The sequence below is a fragment of the Delphinus delphis genome, chromosome 1, assembly GCF_949987515.2.
Source record: "Delphinus delphis chromosome 1, mDelDel1.2, whole genome shotgun sequence".
Classification (NCBI taxonomy): domain Eukaryota; kingdom Metazoa; phylum Chordata; class Mammalia; order Artiodactyla; family Delphinidae; genus Delphinus; species Delphinus delphis.
In genome coordinates, this window is record NC_082683.1 from 33,398,595 (window position 1) to 33,417,034 (window position 18,440).

At 58.1% G+C, this 18,440-nt stretch overlaps 1 protein-coding gene across 2 annotated transcripts in view; it reads right to left on the minus strand.

The window, feature by feature from the left end:
* Positions 1–2,013: 2,013 nt before the first annotated feature.
* HIVEP3 (HIVEP zinc finger 3) overlaps positions 2,014–18,440 on the minus strand; it is a 57,184-nt gene continuing 40,757 nt past the window's right edge. Inside the window, exons 3-6 of one of the 2 annotated variants that reach the window (XM_060004146.1) lie at positions 16,667–16,842; positions 10,246–10,332; positions 5,097–5,995; positions 2,014–3,984 (exon numbers count right to left, since the gene is read on the minus strand). In XM_060004146.1, coding sequence (XP_059860129.1) covers positions 3,175–3,984; positions 5,097–5,995; positions 10,246–10,332; positions 16,667–16,842 — 1,972 coding nt within the window. In that variant the 3' untranslated portion in view covers positions 2,014–3,174. Of the gene's footprint in view, positions 3,988–5,096; positions 5,996–10,245; positions 10,333–16,666; positions 16,843–18,440 lie in introns of both variants that reach the window. The other variant, XM_060004139.1, reaches the window with a different exon arrangement.

Genomic DNA, 18,440 nt, shown 5'->3' on the forward strand with positions numbered 1-18,440 from the left:
GGAGTTGATGGAGGAGGGAGAGTGGGAAGTTCACTGCTGTCAGCCTCCTGGAGGGTCGTAGTGGTCGGGGCTTTGGCGGGGGGAGGGAGATTAGGCTCGTAAAAAGGCGCCTTGGAGAGGAGCAAGGTTAGTACCCAAAATGGCCCTGAGCTTGCTGAGGGTGAAGGGCATCCTGGAGGGTAGCCCTGGGGGGCAGGTGGCTTGGAATCCCCAAGACAAGGCTGGCTCTGAAACCTCGGCAAGTTGGCCCACACCCCCCAACCCTGCCGACACCCGAGGACCACAGCAGGCCTGTATCAAGGAATGGCCATCCGGCACATTTCAGCAGAGCACATGACGGGTGTCCGTGCCAACAGATCAGCACTGCTTTCTCTACCGTGTCCCTTAACAGGGACAACAGGGTCACAGGCAAGCTGTAAATGTGCAAGTGGTTGGGAGCAGGGCAGTGGGTCCCGGGGTAGGGGGTGGGGGAGAGTGCGGAGTGAGAGTCTTCCCTACATCATGAGGGTGGGCGTGTGGGCTGGGAGCTCTGTGCTTGGGGGAGCCGGAAGAGAGGCTGGCAGAGGGGCTTAGAGCCATGCTCAGTGACACACGGCCAGGGCTGGTGGCATCAATTCCATTTCTCTGGGCACCTGTGTAGGGCAGTAGCCCTTTGGCCAGATTGCTTGCACAGTGTGTCTCTGTCATTGAGAAATGGCTCTCCAGTGACTCCCGGCCCCCATCCCCTCTGCCTGTGCCTGTGAGCCCCAGTGGCGGTGAGGACTCTCCCCTGCTGGCCACACAGGCCTCCAGAAAGGAAACCTTGGCAGCTGGGCTGTCTGAATACAGGGGGGAGTGACGCCCAGGAGAGCTGGGGTGCAGGGCTTGGGGGAGGGGCCCAGCCACCCCCAAGGTCACGGGCTAGTCTAGCAGAGCCCAGTCTGCTGCTCTGTAGGTCTGGGGCTGGAAGATCTGGCCCAGGAATATTTCAAGCCTGGGCTGAAGCAATGCCCTTTATCCAGCTCCCAGGCCTCAGTGCTTGAAGTCTCCAGTCCTTGGGCAGCCCCCTGGGGTGGGGCCGGAAGGTAATGATGAGGAAAGCCCTGGCCTCTGGATGCCAGGATGGCTGTGACTGGGGCTCAGGCTCCTTCCCACCTGCTGCCAGACCTGACCAGTGCCAGTACAGCAAAGGCTGGGCTCGTTGGCCTTCTTCCAGGGGGGCCGGGAGCCCCAGACTCTGGGTCAGACAGCCAGGAAGTGCTGGCTAACCCCACCCCCTGTACCCTGGAGCCCAGCAGACCCCCAGGTAGGCCCTTCCCTATTGTCCCCTTTTTGTCTTAGCCAAAGGGAAATGAACTAGGTGGTCTGGCTGGAGGCTGACCTGTGGCTGGTTTGTCCTGGCAGCAGAGGCCAAGCAGGGAAAGGGCAGAGGAGGGAATTATGCCGGAGGGCGGGGAGCTCACAGAAGTGCCCCAGCCCTATGCACCTTATGGTGTCCCGTCTAAACAACAGCTCAGGAGCCCCTTATGGCCACACGATTCATGCAGCCTGCCTGAGGAATGGGGACTGGCCAAGGAGGTCTCTGCTCTGCAGCGTTAGCACCTAGCCTGGCTGGGCCATGACCGTGGTCCCCATGCTTTCTCCCCCTGGTAGAAACTACAGAAAATGATTTCAGAATATTGTGGAAAACCCCACCCATCCCAGGGCTGGGTAAACATGCTAGAGTTCAAGTTCCATATTTCAACTCGGGATTTTAATTTCTAGTCTTTTTTTTTTTTTTTTTTTTTTTTTAAACAAAGCAGGCTTTTGCACCAGGAAACACAGGGCAGCTTCGTAAAGGAGGAGATGGGGATGAGGAAAGAGGCACTAGCTCTTATTGATTGCTTTGGAGAAGAATTCAAATGACCTTGGACAATAGGAGGCTAGGGGAAATATCAAACACCAGGTTTATATATATATATATATTTAACTTTATTTTTTAAAAGAGATTTAAACCAACCAATAGGAGGCCTGGGCAGTTCCCACCAGTCATGGTTTTGGGTACTTCCTGGGGGTAGTGGAGACCTGACGGTGTGTGGGACGGGGACAGGGGGACCAGTCGTGCTGCAAAGTGGTCCAGAAATGAGTCCTTGCAAACTTCCAGTGCTGAGCACAGGAAAAGCCCAGCCATGGAGGAAATAGGGCCCTTTGTACCCCAGGGACCAAATGTAAAATGAAGCCCAAGCCTGGCCTCAGGAATGGCGAGGCAACGCACCTTGGATCTTGACCCCCAGGGGTTGGGCCCTGTCACTTCAGCCTTGTGGGTAGTTTCTAGAACAAGGATGGCAGCCAGTGGCTGGGACCCTGAGAGCAAGGCCGAGGTCAGGTGCTCAGGAACCAGTGGAGATGGTCAGGAACTCCTTTCCCAGCCCAGACAGGGGGAGGGTGCAGTGAGGGGCAGAGGTGCTGGGCCAGGGGGCAGGGGGATTTGTCTACTGGTCAAGTGCCAGGATAGGATCGTGACGCAGGCCACCTGGACGTCTGGGAGTCCTGGGGAAGCAACCAGCTCCTACCTTCTACCCGTTCCAAATATTTTGTGTCGAAGTCCTAGGAAAAAGAAAGTCGGAGTTTTCTGGGCCTGCCCGTGGAGTCTCCCTGCCCGTCCCTCTGCCTCGGGCTGCTGGCCCTTCTGCTGGGAGCCGGGGGAGGCCACTAGCTGGGGTGGGATAAAGCAGCAATAAATAGGAACCATAAACAACTGTACATAGGAGAGCTTGCTTTTACATTTAATTATATATATCTTTAAAGTTTCTTTTTCTCTCTCTCTCTGCTTCAGTGCATTCCCCTTTCTCTTAGCAACTGACCGCCTCTTGCCAGCCTTGGGGGTAGCTGCTGACCACGGTAGCCCAAGGTGAAGCCTCACCTAAATGTTCACAGCCTCAAATACCTCGTGGGGTTTTTCATGTTTGTGTGTGTGTGTGTGTGTGTGTGTGTGTGTTGTTTGTATCTTTTCAAGCAACAAAAGGTCACAGAAAAAGGCACAGGTAACTGCATACATGGTGGGAAGATAAGACAGACGGGGGCTGAGCAGAAGCTTCTTGGACAGAACAACAGATGGGACAGGGAGCCCGTGACAGCAAGATGATTCGAGGAAGTCGGCTGGAAACGTCTGTGGCCAAACACCGGAAGCCAGTTGCTGAAGCGGTCGGGGAGAGGCTAAGTGCTCCGGGGCCCCCGGTCCTCGGGCTGCTGTGGGGGCGCCCCGGGCCCCCCACTTCCCGAGGGCTCGGGGGAGCCCTGACTGGTCCTGGGTTCCCCGGAGAGGTTCCTCCTCCGGGCTGGGAAGCGAGCGGAGGCCTCGGCCAGGCAGCCCACGGAACTGCTGCGGTCCAGCGGCGGGGTGGCGGAGGCCGAGGGGTTGGCCGGCGCACGCAGTGACTCCAGGCGGGGGCTCCGGGACCCTGCCCGGCGGCCCTGGGGTGGCCGGGGCGAGGCCTCGGGTGGGGTGCGGGGACTGTGCGTGGGCACGGGCTCTGCGGGCACCTCGGCTGCGCGGGGCTCCCAGTCGGGAGGTCTGCCCAGGCCCCTGCTCGTCCTGCCCCTCTCCTTGGGGTAGTCCCTGGCCTCCAGCTCCGAGGAGAGTGTGAATTTGGAGACCTTAGCCACGGGGGACACGGAGGCCGATGAGCTCTCGGTGGGACTCCGGCGGGCTCTCTCCTGGGCCTCCCGGGCCCCCGTCAGGTCGCTGCCACCCCCTGAGAAGCCGCTGACCCAGGCCGTGCTGGGCCCGGGGAGCAGGGTGGGGTGGGCCCCCGGCCGGGCCTGTACCATCTGGATCCCGCCGATGGGAATCAGGGGGCACGGGGTGCGGGTCAAGTGCTGCGAGTGCAGAGGCAGGTGGCTGAAGACGTTCTCCTCTGTCCGGGCCGGGGTGTGGCCGTGGAAGTCATGGGGGGCGGAGAAGGGTCGGGAGAAGAGAGGATGAGCAGGGCCAGGTGAACAGGAGGGACTTGGCGACTCGGCCTTCTGCTGGGGTCAGAAAATAAGACAGAGTAAGGCGAGGATTATGTGCTGGGCACGTGGAGACCCCAAGGCCTAGAGTGAGGGGGGAACTCGCTGAGATCACAGAGCAAGTCCTGGCTGAGCTGGCCCAGAACCGAGTCCCGACCCCTGCCTACGGTGTTGCCCTGTGTGGGCACCCTCTCTGGAACGGTGACCATGGGTACACTCAGGACATGGTCCCCCGCCTCCAACCAGCTTCTCTGTCTTCCGAGGACGGGGCTGCCTGGTTGGCCCCTATGCACCTGGCCCTCTGTCTCGGTTCTGTGGCTTCTCTTGTTCCTCAAATGATACTGACCCAACTTAACCCTAGAACATGAGTTCCCACTCCAGTCTCTTGGCCTTCTCCCACCTCCAGGAATTTGCACACGACCGCAAAATTAAAAATCAAGTTCAGATTCCTAGCTCGTGTTCCCCCTGGAGCTTGAATCTCTGCTGGTGGTGAGCAGCAGTGCTGGGTTATGACAATCTGGTGACAGAAGAGGTGTTGGGAGGGGAAAGGTGAGTTGACGATGATAATGATATCGGTGCTGGCGATCATGACAGCGGTGATGCTGTGACAGCCATGATCAAGCTGATGGGGTGGCTGGAGTGTAATGATGGCAGATGGCAGTGGTGATGTGACAGTGACAGTGCTGACGGTATGACAGGGAGGGTGTTGGCTGCAGTGACTCTGAGGGTGCTGGTGGCAGTCATGCTGGAGATGTGATGATTTTGGTTGAGCTCTGCCATCTGCTCAAAGAATACGTGGGGATGGCGATGGGGGTGCGGGGGGAGGAAATGGCACAAGTATTTACACTCACATCCAAGGCCACACAGCTTATGAGTGGCAGAACCTGGCTTTAATCCTGGGTAGTCCAGCTCCAGAGTCCGTGCTCTGCTGCTTCGGACACTAAACTAACTGGTTTCAGGCACTCAGCACAGTGCCTGGCACAGGAGGTGCCCAGTACACGTCTTCTTGGTAACCGCTGAGCTGGCAGGGGTGTACCTCCAGGTCTGAGGCCTCAGGGAGGCGTGAGCTTACAGCCCCCCACCTGCCGGCGAGAAGCGGCCCCGCCACCCCGGGGACGGGAACTCACCCACGTGGAGGTGCAGGTCTCCGCTGGGCTTCTGGCGAGCAGCTTGTGAGGTAGAGGCGCGGGTGGGTAGAGAGCCCTTGGGGCCAGCCCTGAGCCTGGGCCGCGCTCGCCCGCCGAGGGGCTGCCCGGCCCCGCCAAGGCCCACTTCCCTGGCAGCGCTGACCGTGGCGGTGACTCGGCCTGGCCTGGAGACCATCTCCTCGTGGGCGAGTGTCTGTGCGGGCCTGGGTCTGTGGCGCCCTCGCATTCAGGGGGCAGTTCCCTACCCAGGGGGTGGGGGGTGAGAGGAGACAGCTCGAGTCTCGGAGACCCACGGGGGAGAGGGCCCGTCTGGGGGCCAGGTGGGCTCGGGGCCGAGGCCGGTGGCTCTCGGGCAGGTGAATGTCGCCGGGGAGACGAGTCGCTTTTGGTTAGTGAGTGTTTTGGGGCGAGTGGTGGGCGGCTGCCTGCTTCTTTGCTCGGGGACCATGGCCTCCTTGGGGACACGGCCTTGGAGCTCAGGGCCGAGCCTGTGTCCTTCTCCATGGGGCCCGGTGGGGCCGGTCCCAGCCGGGGGAGGCACAGGATGCTTTGGCTGGACATGAAGCAGCTGCCGGCTGCCAAGCGCTCGGCTTCTGAGACTGAGCTGCTCCTGGTGGCCTGGCTGCCAGAGGTGGCATCTGGGGGCTGGGGGCCCCGAACAGGTGAGGAGTCTGCCGGCAGCGTGGCAGGCGGGCCGGGCGGGGGTGCCTCCGAGGACGGTCCTGATGGCTCGTCCTGGCTCTCCTCCTCGTCTTCATCCTCATCTTCGTCCAGGTCCGAGTCTGAGTCCGAGTCGTCCAGGTCTGAAAACTGGTGCTCCGCCACGGCCTCTGTGCCCTCTCGCCCTTCCGAGTCCTGGAACGGGTCATCGCTTGTTCCTGAGGGGCAGACACAGGAGACCCGAGGTCAGAGCCAGCCCCAGGCTGCTCTGCTCTAAGCCCCAGAGTCCCAGTCTGCAAACTCGGCCTGACAGCCACGGCAGTGGCACAAGATCATTGAGAGGATGGGAACGCTTTGTAAATAACCACAGCAAAAATTACCGTGTATCTACCATGTGCCAGGTTCAGTTCTAGGGCCTGCATGTGTTAATTCACTTAGTCCTCAAATAATCCCGCTGGGTCGGCACTATTCTTATCTTCGCGTTATAGACAGGGAACCAAGGTGAGACAGTTGAAGTCACTTGTCCAGGTAAGGTAAGTAGTCGGGCTGGGACTGAACCATAGCAAACAAGATAGGTTTTTTCTTTTTCTTTTTTTCATTAGTATTTCAGTGCTGGCTCCACCGTGAGCAAGTTAAGTGATCCTGTTGTGCCTCAGTGTGTCCCCCTCTGTCAAATGAACTTGACAGTCTCACATCACAGGGTTTGCTAGGCGGAGGAAACACACTCCTGACACACAGCAAGGACTCAAATAATTATAGTCACTCTTAATACATCCATGAAGAAATCTATTACTCTGGGACACAGCAGCCTTGCTGGCCAGTCCAGCAGCGCTGGGCATGGTCAGTTTACATACACGTCTGCCACTGCGGCTAGGCTGCTGCTGGCTGATACAATGGTATCTGGCAGATGGCAGGCCCTGGTCTCTCCGGGGGTTTGGCTAAGCTGGCCTCAGGCTGGCTGCAGAGCAGGGCCTCATCCCAGCCACTCATGTCCAGAGAAGGTACTGTCTTTGCAGAACCCCTGGTGCTCCCAGCTGGGGGGGGTAATGGAGCTCTGAAATACCAGCCTCCTGGTCTGGCTTTTGGTGGGGCAGCCCAACCAGTTGGGTCACCACTAACAGGACACAGGCCTAGTTTGGGGATCTATGAAATCGGCAGCAATCAGGACTCCATGGGGAGCTCCGCTAACATCTAGCCCACCTGGCAGGCTCCTGAGGGTTTGGGTCCTGCTGGCCCAACACTCAGCTCATGTCAGTACCCACTCAACTACTGACCAGGAGAGCTGGACACACAAGCTGACTCAGGCCACTGGTGCAACCAGGCTTCTGCACCCCACCATGCAGAGCTGCCCTGGGGGTAGAAAGCCCAGCACTTGTGCTTCCCAATGGCTCAACACACAGCAGTAAGATGCATGCAGTGGATGACAGTCGGCATTCAAGAGGATGTAGGTCAAAAACTATGGGGTGGAGCTGGAGCTGGCAGGGGAAGGGAGGGCCATGGGGCCAAGGGCATGGCCTCCTGGCAGCCAGGGGCAGAACAGTGAGAGTGGGGAAGGGACTGGATGCAAAACATCTCTGAGTTTTGTCCCACGCATTTACTTTCCCGCCTAAGACTTTAGCCGGGGGTGGGGTGGGGGGGTGGGGGGGTGGGGGGCGTGGGGGGCGGAGCTCACCTCGCCTCACCTCTCATTTACATGCGGAGAAATCCAGGCCCAGAGCAGGCAAGTGCTTCCCCAACACCACCCAGAGAGTCCAGGACTAAGGTTTACAACCCTTGCAGGAAATGGTCTGAGTTTGAACCTTAGTTCCACCCCTTCCTTGCTGTATAATGTTGAATAACTTAGTTTTTCTCTCTGTATTCAGTTTCCTTGTCTGTAAAATGTGAGTAAGACTAATAAACACCACCTCATGAAGCTGCTGGGAGGACCGTGAGGGTCGGACACCCAGTAAGTACCCAACAAACCTCAGCTATTCTCATCCCAAGTACCTCACAACCTCAGCAGACAGGCAGCAATGAGAGCATCTCATCTTGCGGTTGAAGGTCAGAGGGGTGGTGCTACTAGTCAGAGTCCTGATATTCACCAGGAAGGATCCTAATGTCCCTTTTTACAGATGAGGAAGTTGATGGGCAGAGAGGGCCGGTGGCCTGCCCCAGGCACCCAGCAGGAGTGATGGAAGCCAAGGGTCCCTTGCCCAGCACAGGGTTCGCAAAGCCCCCCACATCTGGACTCGCTCAGGGCTCTATGGGATGCCCCAGCCGGACGGCCCGTTCCCAACGCCCCTCACTGTCAAGTCTCCACAAAGCTCCGCCTTTCTGTGGCCTGGGACCGGAGGAACGAAGCGCGCTGGGGCGCCGAGGGGGTTCGGCCACACGGTGGCGCTGGTGCTCAACCTCCTCAACCTCAGGGGCGGGGCTGCGGCGCCCGCCCGGCCACCCGTAAGCAATCTTTCCTAAGCTGTGCTCCCAACCGTCACTTCGCGACTAACAGACAAGCTCCTCCCCGAGCCTTCCTCATCGCAGGAAGTGGCAACTCCAACCTTCCAGTTTCTTAGGCCATAAACCTCAGAGTCATCCTTGGCTATTTTGTTCCCTCATGCTTCCCCGCCCCCCGCCCCACTACGTCAGCAAACCCCTTCGGCTCTACTTGCGGAATGTATCCAGAATCCGACCACGTCTCCCCACCTCCCTCGGCCCACCCAAGTCCAACACGTGCTCAGCCTGGATCCCTGCCTCCAGCCGCGCCCCCTACCGGCCATCCTCTGCATACGGAGTCAGGGAACGGCAGAGGGCGTTGCTCCACCAGGCGGCCAAGTCCATTCCTTGGCCTTCACAGCCACGGCTCTCTCAGACTTCATCTCCCCCCGACTCTGGCCCTCAGGGGCTCTGCTCCGGCTGTTCCCTTTGCAGGGAGAGCCCTTCTCCAGGCCCCACTTGGCTTCCTGACACCTCGCCTCATGTTCTCTGTTCACACCACCGAACAGAGAGGCCACTCCCCACGCTTCCCAGCCCCTCAAGGATGTATTGCTTCATACTCATCACCCTTGCCCTAGTCCACATTTGTTCATTGCCCAGCTCCCCTCTAGAACGCAGGCTTCCCGACGGCAGGAACTATGTTTTATTCATTGCAGAATCTCTAGCACCTAGAACAGGTCTTAGAACGGGTCTGGTGCTCAGTATTTCTGGAATGAATGCATTGATTTCCTCCTCAAATAAGGTCATCCTTTTTGGCCTCATTGGGAAAATGAAGCTGGGAGAGGGGCAGGGACAGCTCAGGGTCCCTCAGTGGACCCCCGGTGCAGTGCTAGTCGGAACGCCCACCTCCCATCCAGGGAGGGCTCTGGGCTTGGGTGCAGCTGGCCCATCCAGCCCGCCAGGCACCGCAGCCAGCGTTTCTGTCTGACCCTGGGCAACTGCCTTTACCTGTCTGAGCTTTACTAAATGTCTTCAACTGAAAACGGGGCAACACAAGTTTCTACCACAGTTACGAGGACTCAGTGAGACATCTGTAAATGGCCTGATGTTCTTTTTTGATAAGAATGGTAACCCCACATCCTCATTTTCGGGGGTACAGCCCCAAGTTCACTGTGTTCTGTTCAATAAAGGTGATCTGTTTCACCTAAAAGGAAATGCGACCTAACTCTTTTGTAAGATTGTAGATACATTCCCAAATCAGAAAAACAAAAATAAACGAGACACAGACGCACACACCTCTCCTTGTCACACTGTAATTCTTGATTCCGATTTTAGGGAATCTGGTCAAAGGTTTGCCCAGTGCAGGAGGAGTACCTCTGGCCGCTCATCTACCTGCCAAAAAAGCCCCTCTGGCCTCCTCCCTGGATGCTGAGGCTGGGCAGGGCACAGCCACACACACTGCCTTGTCTTCTCAGAAACTGGCTCTAATGTGGCTCTAATCTTGCTAACGGGGGACTGAGGTCAGGGTGCGGTGCTGGGATAGGGGATGGGATTGGGAGGTGACATGGGGCTGTCAGGTCTGTCTGAAAACCTCTAGCTCTAAAAGGCCCGGGCGTCAGGCTCATGCCCAGAGTGTGTAAGTGTGAGTGTGGGTGTGTACCTCACAGCGTCATCGTGAGAATTTGCCAAGATAATCATGGCACGTGTCTAGAGCATGCCTGACACAGAGTGGGTGCTCAATCAATGTTGACTGTAATTACTCATGTGCTAATGTATTCACCATACATTCACTGAGCACCCACGGGGTGCCGGGCGCTCCACCTGCCTGGCAGACCTTAATGCACCACAGCTACGGCTCCCAGCACGCTGTAAGTCTAGGGGGTGGGGGCGGTCATCCTGTGAATTTAACCTCTGTTGCCCTGCAGTTGGGAAAACTAGAGGAGAGGGCACAGAAGAGGGAGAGGAGGCAGAGCAGAGGAGAGGAGGACAGAAAGCAAGGGGAGGGCAAGGCGGACAGGAGGAGAAAGGGGGAGGCGGGAGTTGGCAATTCATTTACCTTCTTCGGCTTCCAGCTCCTCCAGCACCCCCGTCTCTTGGCACTTTTTGCTGTGGGCCTTCGACTTCATATGCTTAGTCAGATTCCCTGGAAAGGAATGAGAACAGACTCAGGTTCGGCTGGAGGGCAGGTGCTGGGACGTCGCTCCGCCCAGGTGCTCAGGTGGGATGCGCAGCCACAGACCCCGTGCAGGATGGCACTGAGGAGCTGGGGGAGGGTGCGTGAGGGGTGTGAGGGGACAAAGGGTAGAATGAAGAAGTGAGATGCTGATTAAAAAGACAAACAAAAAAGAAATTAAAAGACAAGTCACGTGCAATAAGTTTTTCCTGCCTTTAACTCTGGGCCCAGGAGCTGGTGACACTCATCAAACAGGATTCCCGGCCATTTCAAATACCGGGATGACATCAGGGCTCCCATTAACCCAGCATGGGGGATGGGTACTGAGGATGCCCTCCTGGCTGAGGACACTGTTAGGGCAGCCCACAGGGAAGAAGCTTAGGGTTTGGGAAGAGGAACCAGGACAAAGTTACTGTTAGAAATGGAGAGAGGGCAGAAGACGTAGAGAAATCTGCTAGATCCGGACCTGGGGGCCACAAGGCTGGGGCCCAAGTCCTGACTTCCTTAGAGAGTCATGTCCCCTTCCTGGACCTCCAAGGTCACTGCCGTGCAGACACGGCCGGGGGTGGTGGTGCGTGCGGGGAAGGCCGAACTAAGGCTCTGCCCCTCCCCAAGCCTACGAAGCCCTGGGGGTGTGGCTGACTCTGTCCGCAGTGGGTTGAAGAGCAGAGGTGGCCGCTCTGTGGCATGAGGGGAAAGATAGCGACACCAATTCTCCCCCACGTGCGCACAGCACTTCCCAGGCCACAAAGCCCTGTGGGCAGGTATGCTCTATGAAGGCGCAGCACAGGGCCTCCAGCCGGCCCCAGAAGGATGCAGGCCAGATGCCTCAGGATGCTGCTTTGGGCTCAGCAATCACCTCCAAGCTGGGATGTGCTCACTGTTGCTCTGTAGGTTGCTGAATTTCCATATGGTAGTTCATACAAGAAATCGTAAATTCTTTGAGTCAGGTGCTCTGTCTCACTAATCTTATCAGTTAGCAACTTTGAGCAGATAGATGGAAGAGGGAAGAATGGACTCCTAGAACAGACACATAGAGAGAGAGATGGAGGGATGGATGGATGGATGGATGGATGGATGGATGGATGGATAAGTGGATAAGAGGAAATATGGAGTGATGAACAGGATGAGCGGGAAGGAGCTGGACAGACGGATGGGATACTGGATGAGTAGATAAGCAGATGGCTAGACAGATGGAGGATAAAAATAAATGGAAGGATAGATGGAAAATGGATCAATAAACATATGAGAGGATGGAGAATGGGAAAGGAGGAGACATGGGTGAGTGGGAGAATAGCTGGCTGGACGCAGCACACACAAATGCATGGGAGGACAAACAGACAGGAGGATAAAAGAATGGGCAGGTGAATGGAAGGATGGATTGGTGGGAGGGCGAATGGGAGAGGTGGAGGAACAGATGAGAAAATAAATGGGAAGGTAAATGGATAGGAAGACAAAGTATTCGGATGAGAGGATGGGAGAAATGGATAAACAGGAGGATAGATGGGTGGATAGATGGGTGAATAGGGAGAGAGGGCCCATGGATGAACCGAAGGGTGCTTCTTAATCATTCTGAGAATTTTAAGGAACCTTAGGGTTTTGCTGAGAGGGTAAAGGGAATCTTAAGCTGAATTGCCTGAGGTGTGCAGGCCTAGGGCGGCAAGGATGGAGAGAAGCTGTTTCTTTCCTCTTTCCTTCCCTTAGTCCTAGTCTGTGACTCCATCCTTCCCAAGTCAGATTTTCTTCCTTTAACTAGACAGAAACCTGGATCTTCTACTCCTGGCCAGATGGAGAGCAGAGCCATAACTTCGAGTCATTCCAGGGCCGGAGGGTCCCCAACATCCCCTGTCCCGCACTGTGGGCCTCTGCCCTCACTGTTGTGAGCAGGCTAGGCCTGAGCAGGATGTCAAGGGGGTGGTCAAGGCATCTGGGGTCTTCCACGGGCCAGAGAAACTGAATATCCTCTGAGGTTCTGAGACCAGCCTGCCATCCCCTGACTACCCCAGACCCCAGGAGACTATGCACACTGCTCATTCTGGCTATGACATTATTGTTGTACCTGTTCGGCCTGGAACGTTCGGGTCTCTACTCAACCAAGTTAGATGATGAGCACACAACGGGTGCGTAATAACCATGAGCGGGAAATGCTCTTCTCATCCCAGAAGCAAAGTATTGGAAGGAACCTCACAGACCACGTGATCCACGCCCACCAGGCCCAGGGTCTTCCTGCTTCTGTTCTAACTCCCGGCCCTGGCGCTGAGGATGCCATTAGACGACATGATCAGGTGACGGGATGCTGTGGGAGGGCTCCCATTCACCAACACGGCGAACCAACCAGTCAAAGCCACACTGCTAGCTAGTGCAGAGCCCCACGTGGGACCAGGTCTCAGGACCCCAGAGACCTTGCTCGCTCCACGCTGGCAGAGCAGAACCAGCATGTGTAGGAGGCTGATGGCCTTGGGTTTGAGTCTGGGCTCTTCCACCTGCTAGCTGTGTGCTCCTGGGCAAGTTTCTTAACCTTCTGAGCCCCAGCTTCTGCAACTGTAAAGTAATACCTACCTCTCGGGGACGCTGGGAGGAGCTGATGAGGAAACATGGAGAGTGACAGCAGAGTGTGCCTCGCAGGCAGCAGATGCCCACCACGTGGAACCTCCTTCCTTCCCACACTGTGTGCCGCCCCCCCCACCAAGTAATCGCTCTTTACTGAGCACCCGGGGGACTCTGCCACAGTCACGGGGGTGAGGAGGAGAGAGATGCTGAGATGATGCTCGTGTTGTTGCTGGCTTTACCAGTTAGAACAGGCTGGGCTTAGGAACCCCCAGGAGAAGGCACCGGGCAGGCCCTGGACGCCAGCTTCTCCTCTGCCCCTGCCCTTGGAGGCTGCAGGGAGGAGGTGGGAGTCTGGGTGGCTGCCCAGATAGGTCACGGGGTTACAGGACCGGATGCGCAGCCCTGAGTGTTATTCGGCGCCCTCTTTGGTTTCCCCTCCGTGGGCCTACCTCCCCCTCTGTGAATTGAGGGAGGTGTACCAAATGACCTCAGGTGCCTTTCTTTGGCCTGGACACCATTTCCTTGTCAAAGGTCAAAGCCTGGGCTTGCCAAGCAGAGTTCACAGCTTCTCAACGTCGTCCCAGCTCCCCACCAAAACCCCGACAATCCTGGAATGAAGGAGGAAAGGCAAGTGGATGGAAAATGATGGGTGTCTGGAACAGAGGCGGACCCTCCACTGAGGGCATCAGCCGGTGACCCTGCCCCATTCAGCTTTGGGCTTTGACCAACCACCCTCCCTCGGTCCCTGAGGCCTGCCCCAAGCTGCCAGCTCTGTCCCGAGGCGATCGGTGCAACGGCCTGTACCCAGCACAGCCACTCTGCTGGCCTCTGGGAACCTTCTGAGAAGATGACATGGGACCCCAGACCCCCGCAGGGACATCCCAGTGGGCCTTTCCTGGCCGCACCCACCGAGACAACCCTTGCTAGCGCCCAGGGGCCGGAGCTGCTGCCACGATGTCTAACACAGAGACGGAGACACAGACAGGCAGACGGAGACAGACAGGAAGGGCTCCTGGGCTGGGTGCAGCCAGGTGGTGGTGACGGAGGGCCCTGAGGACCACCTGCCCAGCCTCATCTCTCATGCAGCCTGGCTGGGCCTGAGCCCAAGGGTGAGGGGAGGGAGGAGATGGAAGCAGCTGTATGGAGGCAGGAGCCCTGAGAGGAGGGGACCTTTGGCATCTGGGCTGGTGGCTGAAGGGTCCATGACTCCAGGGAGAAACAGGAGTGTCAGTATCCTGCGGCTTCCCTCGCTCCCTGCCTTGTTCAGAGAGAGCCAAGAGGGAGCTGGTTCTGCATCCACCTGCCACCACCCTTACTGGCCCCCCTCTAAGTCCCAGAGGTTGACATTCCAGGATTTCGGATGTGTTCACTGCTCTGGCTCTGGAAGGTGTCATCTTCCAGAAGCTTCTAGGAGCATTTGCAGAGGGCTCAGCCCTCCCCCATCACAGGGTGAGAGCAAACCCTCTTGGGCGGGGCCTTCAGGGCTCCACCCCAGGCTCCACCCCCAGGGCACTCAGAGGGCCTGCAGACCCTCCCCTCAGGTTAGGAGCTCTGGACCCTCCAGGGCTGTGTGCTGGCTCAGAGGGACCGGGGGAGGGACGGCAGATAGCTCGGCATGTGGCTTCCAATGCAGGAATCTCCTGGAAAAGGGGTGTTCCTGCCAGGGACCCAGGCCTCTCTCAGACCTGACAGAAAAAGACCAGGCCTTTCCTCTCAATAAAGCCAGAGGGAATTGAAGAGGGATTGCTCTGGGAGACTGCTCTGGCTGGGAACTCAGCCCCGTGGGGCTTTCCAGTCTCACGTGGCAGGATGACGGTTCTCCACGGTGGCGGGCAGCTCTTCACGGCCCTGGCGTGAGGCACTCTCAGGGCCAGGCTCTTCATGCTGAGAACAGAATGGTGTGGTCCCCTGGGCACACCCTGGGAATAGGGCCAGCAGCTGTGATCCACTCTGGACGCCACCTGGTTGGCCACCTGATTTTGCCACTCCTTCCAGACAAGGGGGCAACTGCTCACAGAGAGGACGGCGGTGGGGGTGATGCCCAGGAGGCAGGGGTCCCGGCTTATAGTTACAGCTCCGGCTTTAACAGTCGTTTCTGTTTTGAGGGACCCATTTTCCGCACCGTCAAGTGAGGCTTGGACAACAAGGTTTTTGGTGTTCAGAGTCAAAGGCCGTTATTTGAACTGTTGAGGGATTATTCCCATCTCTCTCCACCATAAAGTCCCAACTGGCCGCCTAAGGCCAGAGAAAGCGGGGTTGTAGGGGGCGTGCGTGGGACAGAGCCCACGAGCAGGACCGAGGCATGCTAGGTGAGCTGTCCTGGACACAGCAGGGCTCCAGGCCTACCAGTTCTCTCTGAATGCCCTTTGGAATGCTGCTGACGAGACACCAAGAAAGAAGAGGGTCAGGGCGAGGAAGGAGGATGCTCACCTCTATGCAAACCAAAACCTTGGTGGGAAAGTTTGAGCTCCGGTTGAGAATGATGGTGAGAGGACAATGGAGGGCAGCCTAACGGGGTCAGGAGACCAGAGATGGGCACCCGGTCAGAGAGGGGGCCACGAGCGAGGGGATGAGATAAACTGCTCCCTGACCTAGCACCAAGAGAACGGAAGGGACCAGCAAGAGGAGGGGGAAGTAAGGAAGGCTCAAAGACCCGGAGGGGCCCTCCTCAGAGCCACTGCCCACTGCTCTTTCTGGGAGCAGCTTTGCCAACAAAAGGAAGGTCGACAGGCGTCAAAGCTCTCCAGTCCCATCTACTGAAAAACCACGTGGCTCTGGTGGGGGCTGGTGTGGAGGCCCCCAACTTGCCCAAAGGAGAAGGCAGCACCCTCGTGCCCAACCCTGAGCCAGGAAACTGCGAAGCACGAGAGGCTGAAGCCACCAGGGGCTCGAGAGCCCCAGGCTTCCCTCTGAGGCACCTCAGTCTGCTCAGCTACCAGGAAGGAAGAAGCGGGTTGCGATGCCTTTCCTGCCTGCCCTGTGGGAGCAGCCGATGGAAGGAGCAGAGACGAGCTCGGTCCGCGTCTCGTGGACACAGCCTCACTGGTCCACACCGGGGTCCTGGGTGGCTGCAGTGGCCCTGGCCACCTCCATCACCCATCACAGCGCTCTGGTTGCGTACCCTCACCGGCCAGTCTTCCTTCCTTTCACAGAGCCTGAGCTGACCCTGCTGTCCAGTGTCGGGGGCAGGAATGACAGGGCTGCCGTTCGGGGGTCGGGGAGAGCCCGGCCCTGTGTCAAGAGGTGCAGAGAAGCTGGACGGGGCAGGAACGTGGTCTGAGTGGTGAGGCGGGGTGGAGGCAGGGGCAAAGTGTGGCATGAGAGGTGACCATGCGAGTGTGTTAAGTGGCTCGGGGTGGAATGGATTTCCAAACTCAAGAGCGGCAGTGACCAGTGTGGATGCTGGAGCTCATCGGGTCGGTGGATAAAGGGCTAAGGAGACATGCAGAAGGAAGGGGTGATGAGATCAAATACAAAACCAGGAACTGTGTGCGAGAGTGCCACCGCCTGGCCGTGGTGGGAATCGCACGGGTGGAGGGTGGAGGGGCCGGCGTGGGATCCAAAAGCACGGGCAGGGCAGCCGAGGGGTGCCACTGCCCAGTCTGGAGGCGGCTGCTCTGTCACTGGGGAGCCCAGGAATCGGGGGTGCCCAGGCCCCAGGCAGAGAGGTCCGGACCCCGGGCTCTGTGCTGGGGCTCCCAGAGGGGAGCTCCCTGCAGCGGGCAGGGCCAGTGCCCCGCTGACCGTCTCTTACCTTTGGTTTTAAAAGCAAAGTGACAGTGCTTGCACACATAGGGCCGGACGTCAGTGTGGGTGCGGATGTGTTTCTTCAGCATGCTGGGCTTCTTGCAGCGAATTCCACACTCCTCACAAACATATTTCCCTCGGCCGCGGCCTCGCACATATACATACTCTTCGTTTGATTTGTACCTATGAGCAACAGGCGTCATGGTAAAGGAACAAAAAAGTAGGAGAAGAGGCAGGTTCCCACCTCAGAAGATGCGCGCGCTTCCTGGCTGCATCCAGCCCTTAGGGGCATCGGGAGAGGCAGACGCGGAGCAGAGAGAACCACGGGTGGGGGGATCCGCCACGGAGCCCTGCACCTGCCCTGCCCTCACACAGGGGGGCTGCCCCCTTCTCTCCCTCGGAGGCGGCACACTCTGGTGCTCCCTGCCAGGAGGGAAGCCGCAGGGGCACAGAGGGCCTCTGGTCCAGACCCGGCCCCGGTGCCGGCTTCTGCTCCCAAAGACCAGCCGCTCTGGGCCACCGTGTAACAGAGTAAAACAGATAACGACCACAGCTCTGGTAGCCGCCATTGACGGAGAGCTCACTCTGTGCTGGGCACGTTGCCCGAATTCAATCACAGTCTCCACGAAGAGCCCTTAAGAGCCTGAGGCTCCCACAGCCAGAAATGGACAGAACTTGAGCTGAACCTGCCCGCCCCAAAGCCTGTGCGTACCCCACGAGGGGCGACACGCGCTGAAACAGTCTGCTAGGAGGCCACCCAGACACGCGTGTGAGGGGAGGGACGAGGGCTTCATCATTTCCCAGTCCTCAGACTGGAAACCAGGGGCCCTGCAGTCTCTCCCCCGTCCCATCTCCAGCCGAGCCAGAGCTCTCAGGACGCAGATTCCAGCCACCTGGCCTCTCACATGGCCTCCAGGGATCCCTTGGGGTCATAGCGGGAAGTGTCAATAGCTTTCAGGAGCCTCCTGGAGCAGCTGGCCCACCCGCTGGGCCTCAGCGCCACTGCGCTTGTGGCCCAGAATCAGAATGTTCTTATTTCCACTCGGAAGGAACCCACGAGTCTCACAGGCTCACTTGATACCCAGCTGGTCTAATGCTGTGGATGTGTGAGTGTCTCGATGGGGACACGGAAGGCTGCGACGGGGTCCAGGGGGGGATCCTGGCATATCCAGGAGAAGAGCTTTCTGACTCATGAGGCCTGGGGATCTGAAGGCGCGGGTGCCTTGGGGGAGGTGTGGTCTCTTGGCCTGCAGGAGGCCTGCCTGTGCCCACACTCACCCCGCACATCAGGCCCCGGCCAGGAGTTGGCACCCAAACTCGGGGGTGGGGTGGTGCAGAGAGGCAGGAAGGGGCTTGGGGGGAGGTGAGGACGTGACAGCGGCTGGGACTCAGTCCTGCTCCACTGGGGCCATCAGCTTACAGCTGAGAGGATGCCACAAGGATGGGCCTGCAGGAGGGAACTCTGAGGGAGGGAGCTGGCAGACAGCGGCACAGCGATCACCAACACACATACACACACACTCACACACACACCACCTCCCCACTCTCACACACAAACACATGCACTCACACTCACACACTGACACACACACTGGCACACTCACCCCACCCACACAGTGACACACACTCTCACACACACACACGTGTGTGCCCACACACTCACGCACGGACTGCTCTCCAAGAGCACAAGTGGATCGCCTCAGCTTTGGCCAACCGGTGCCTCTCAAGTTGTCTAACACCACCGTTTCTTCCTATTACGGGTCCCGATGGGCCAGTTTTAG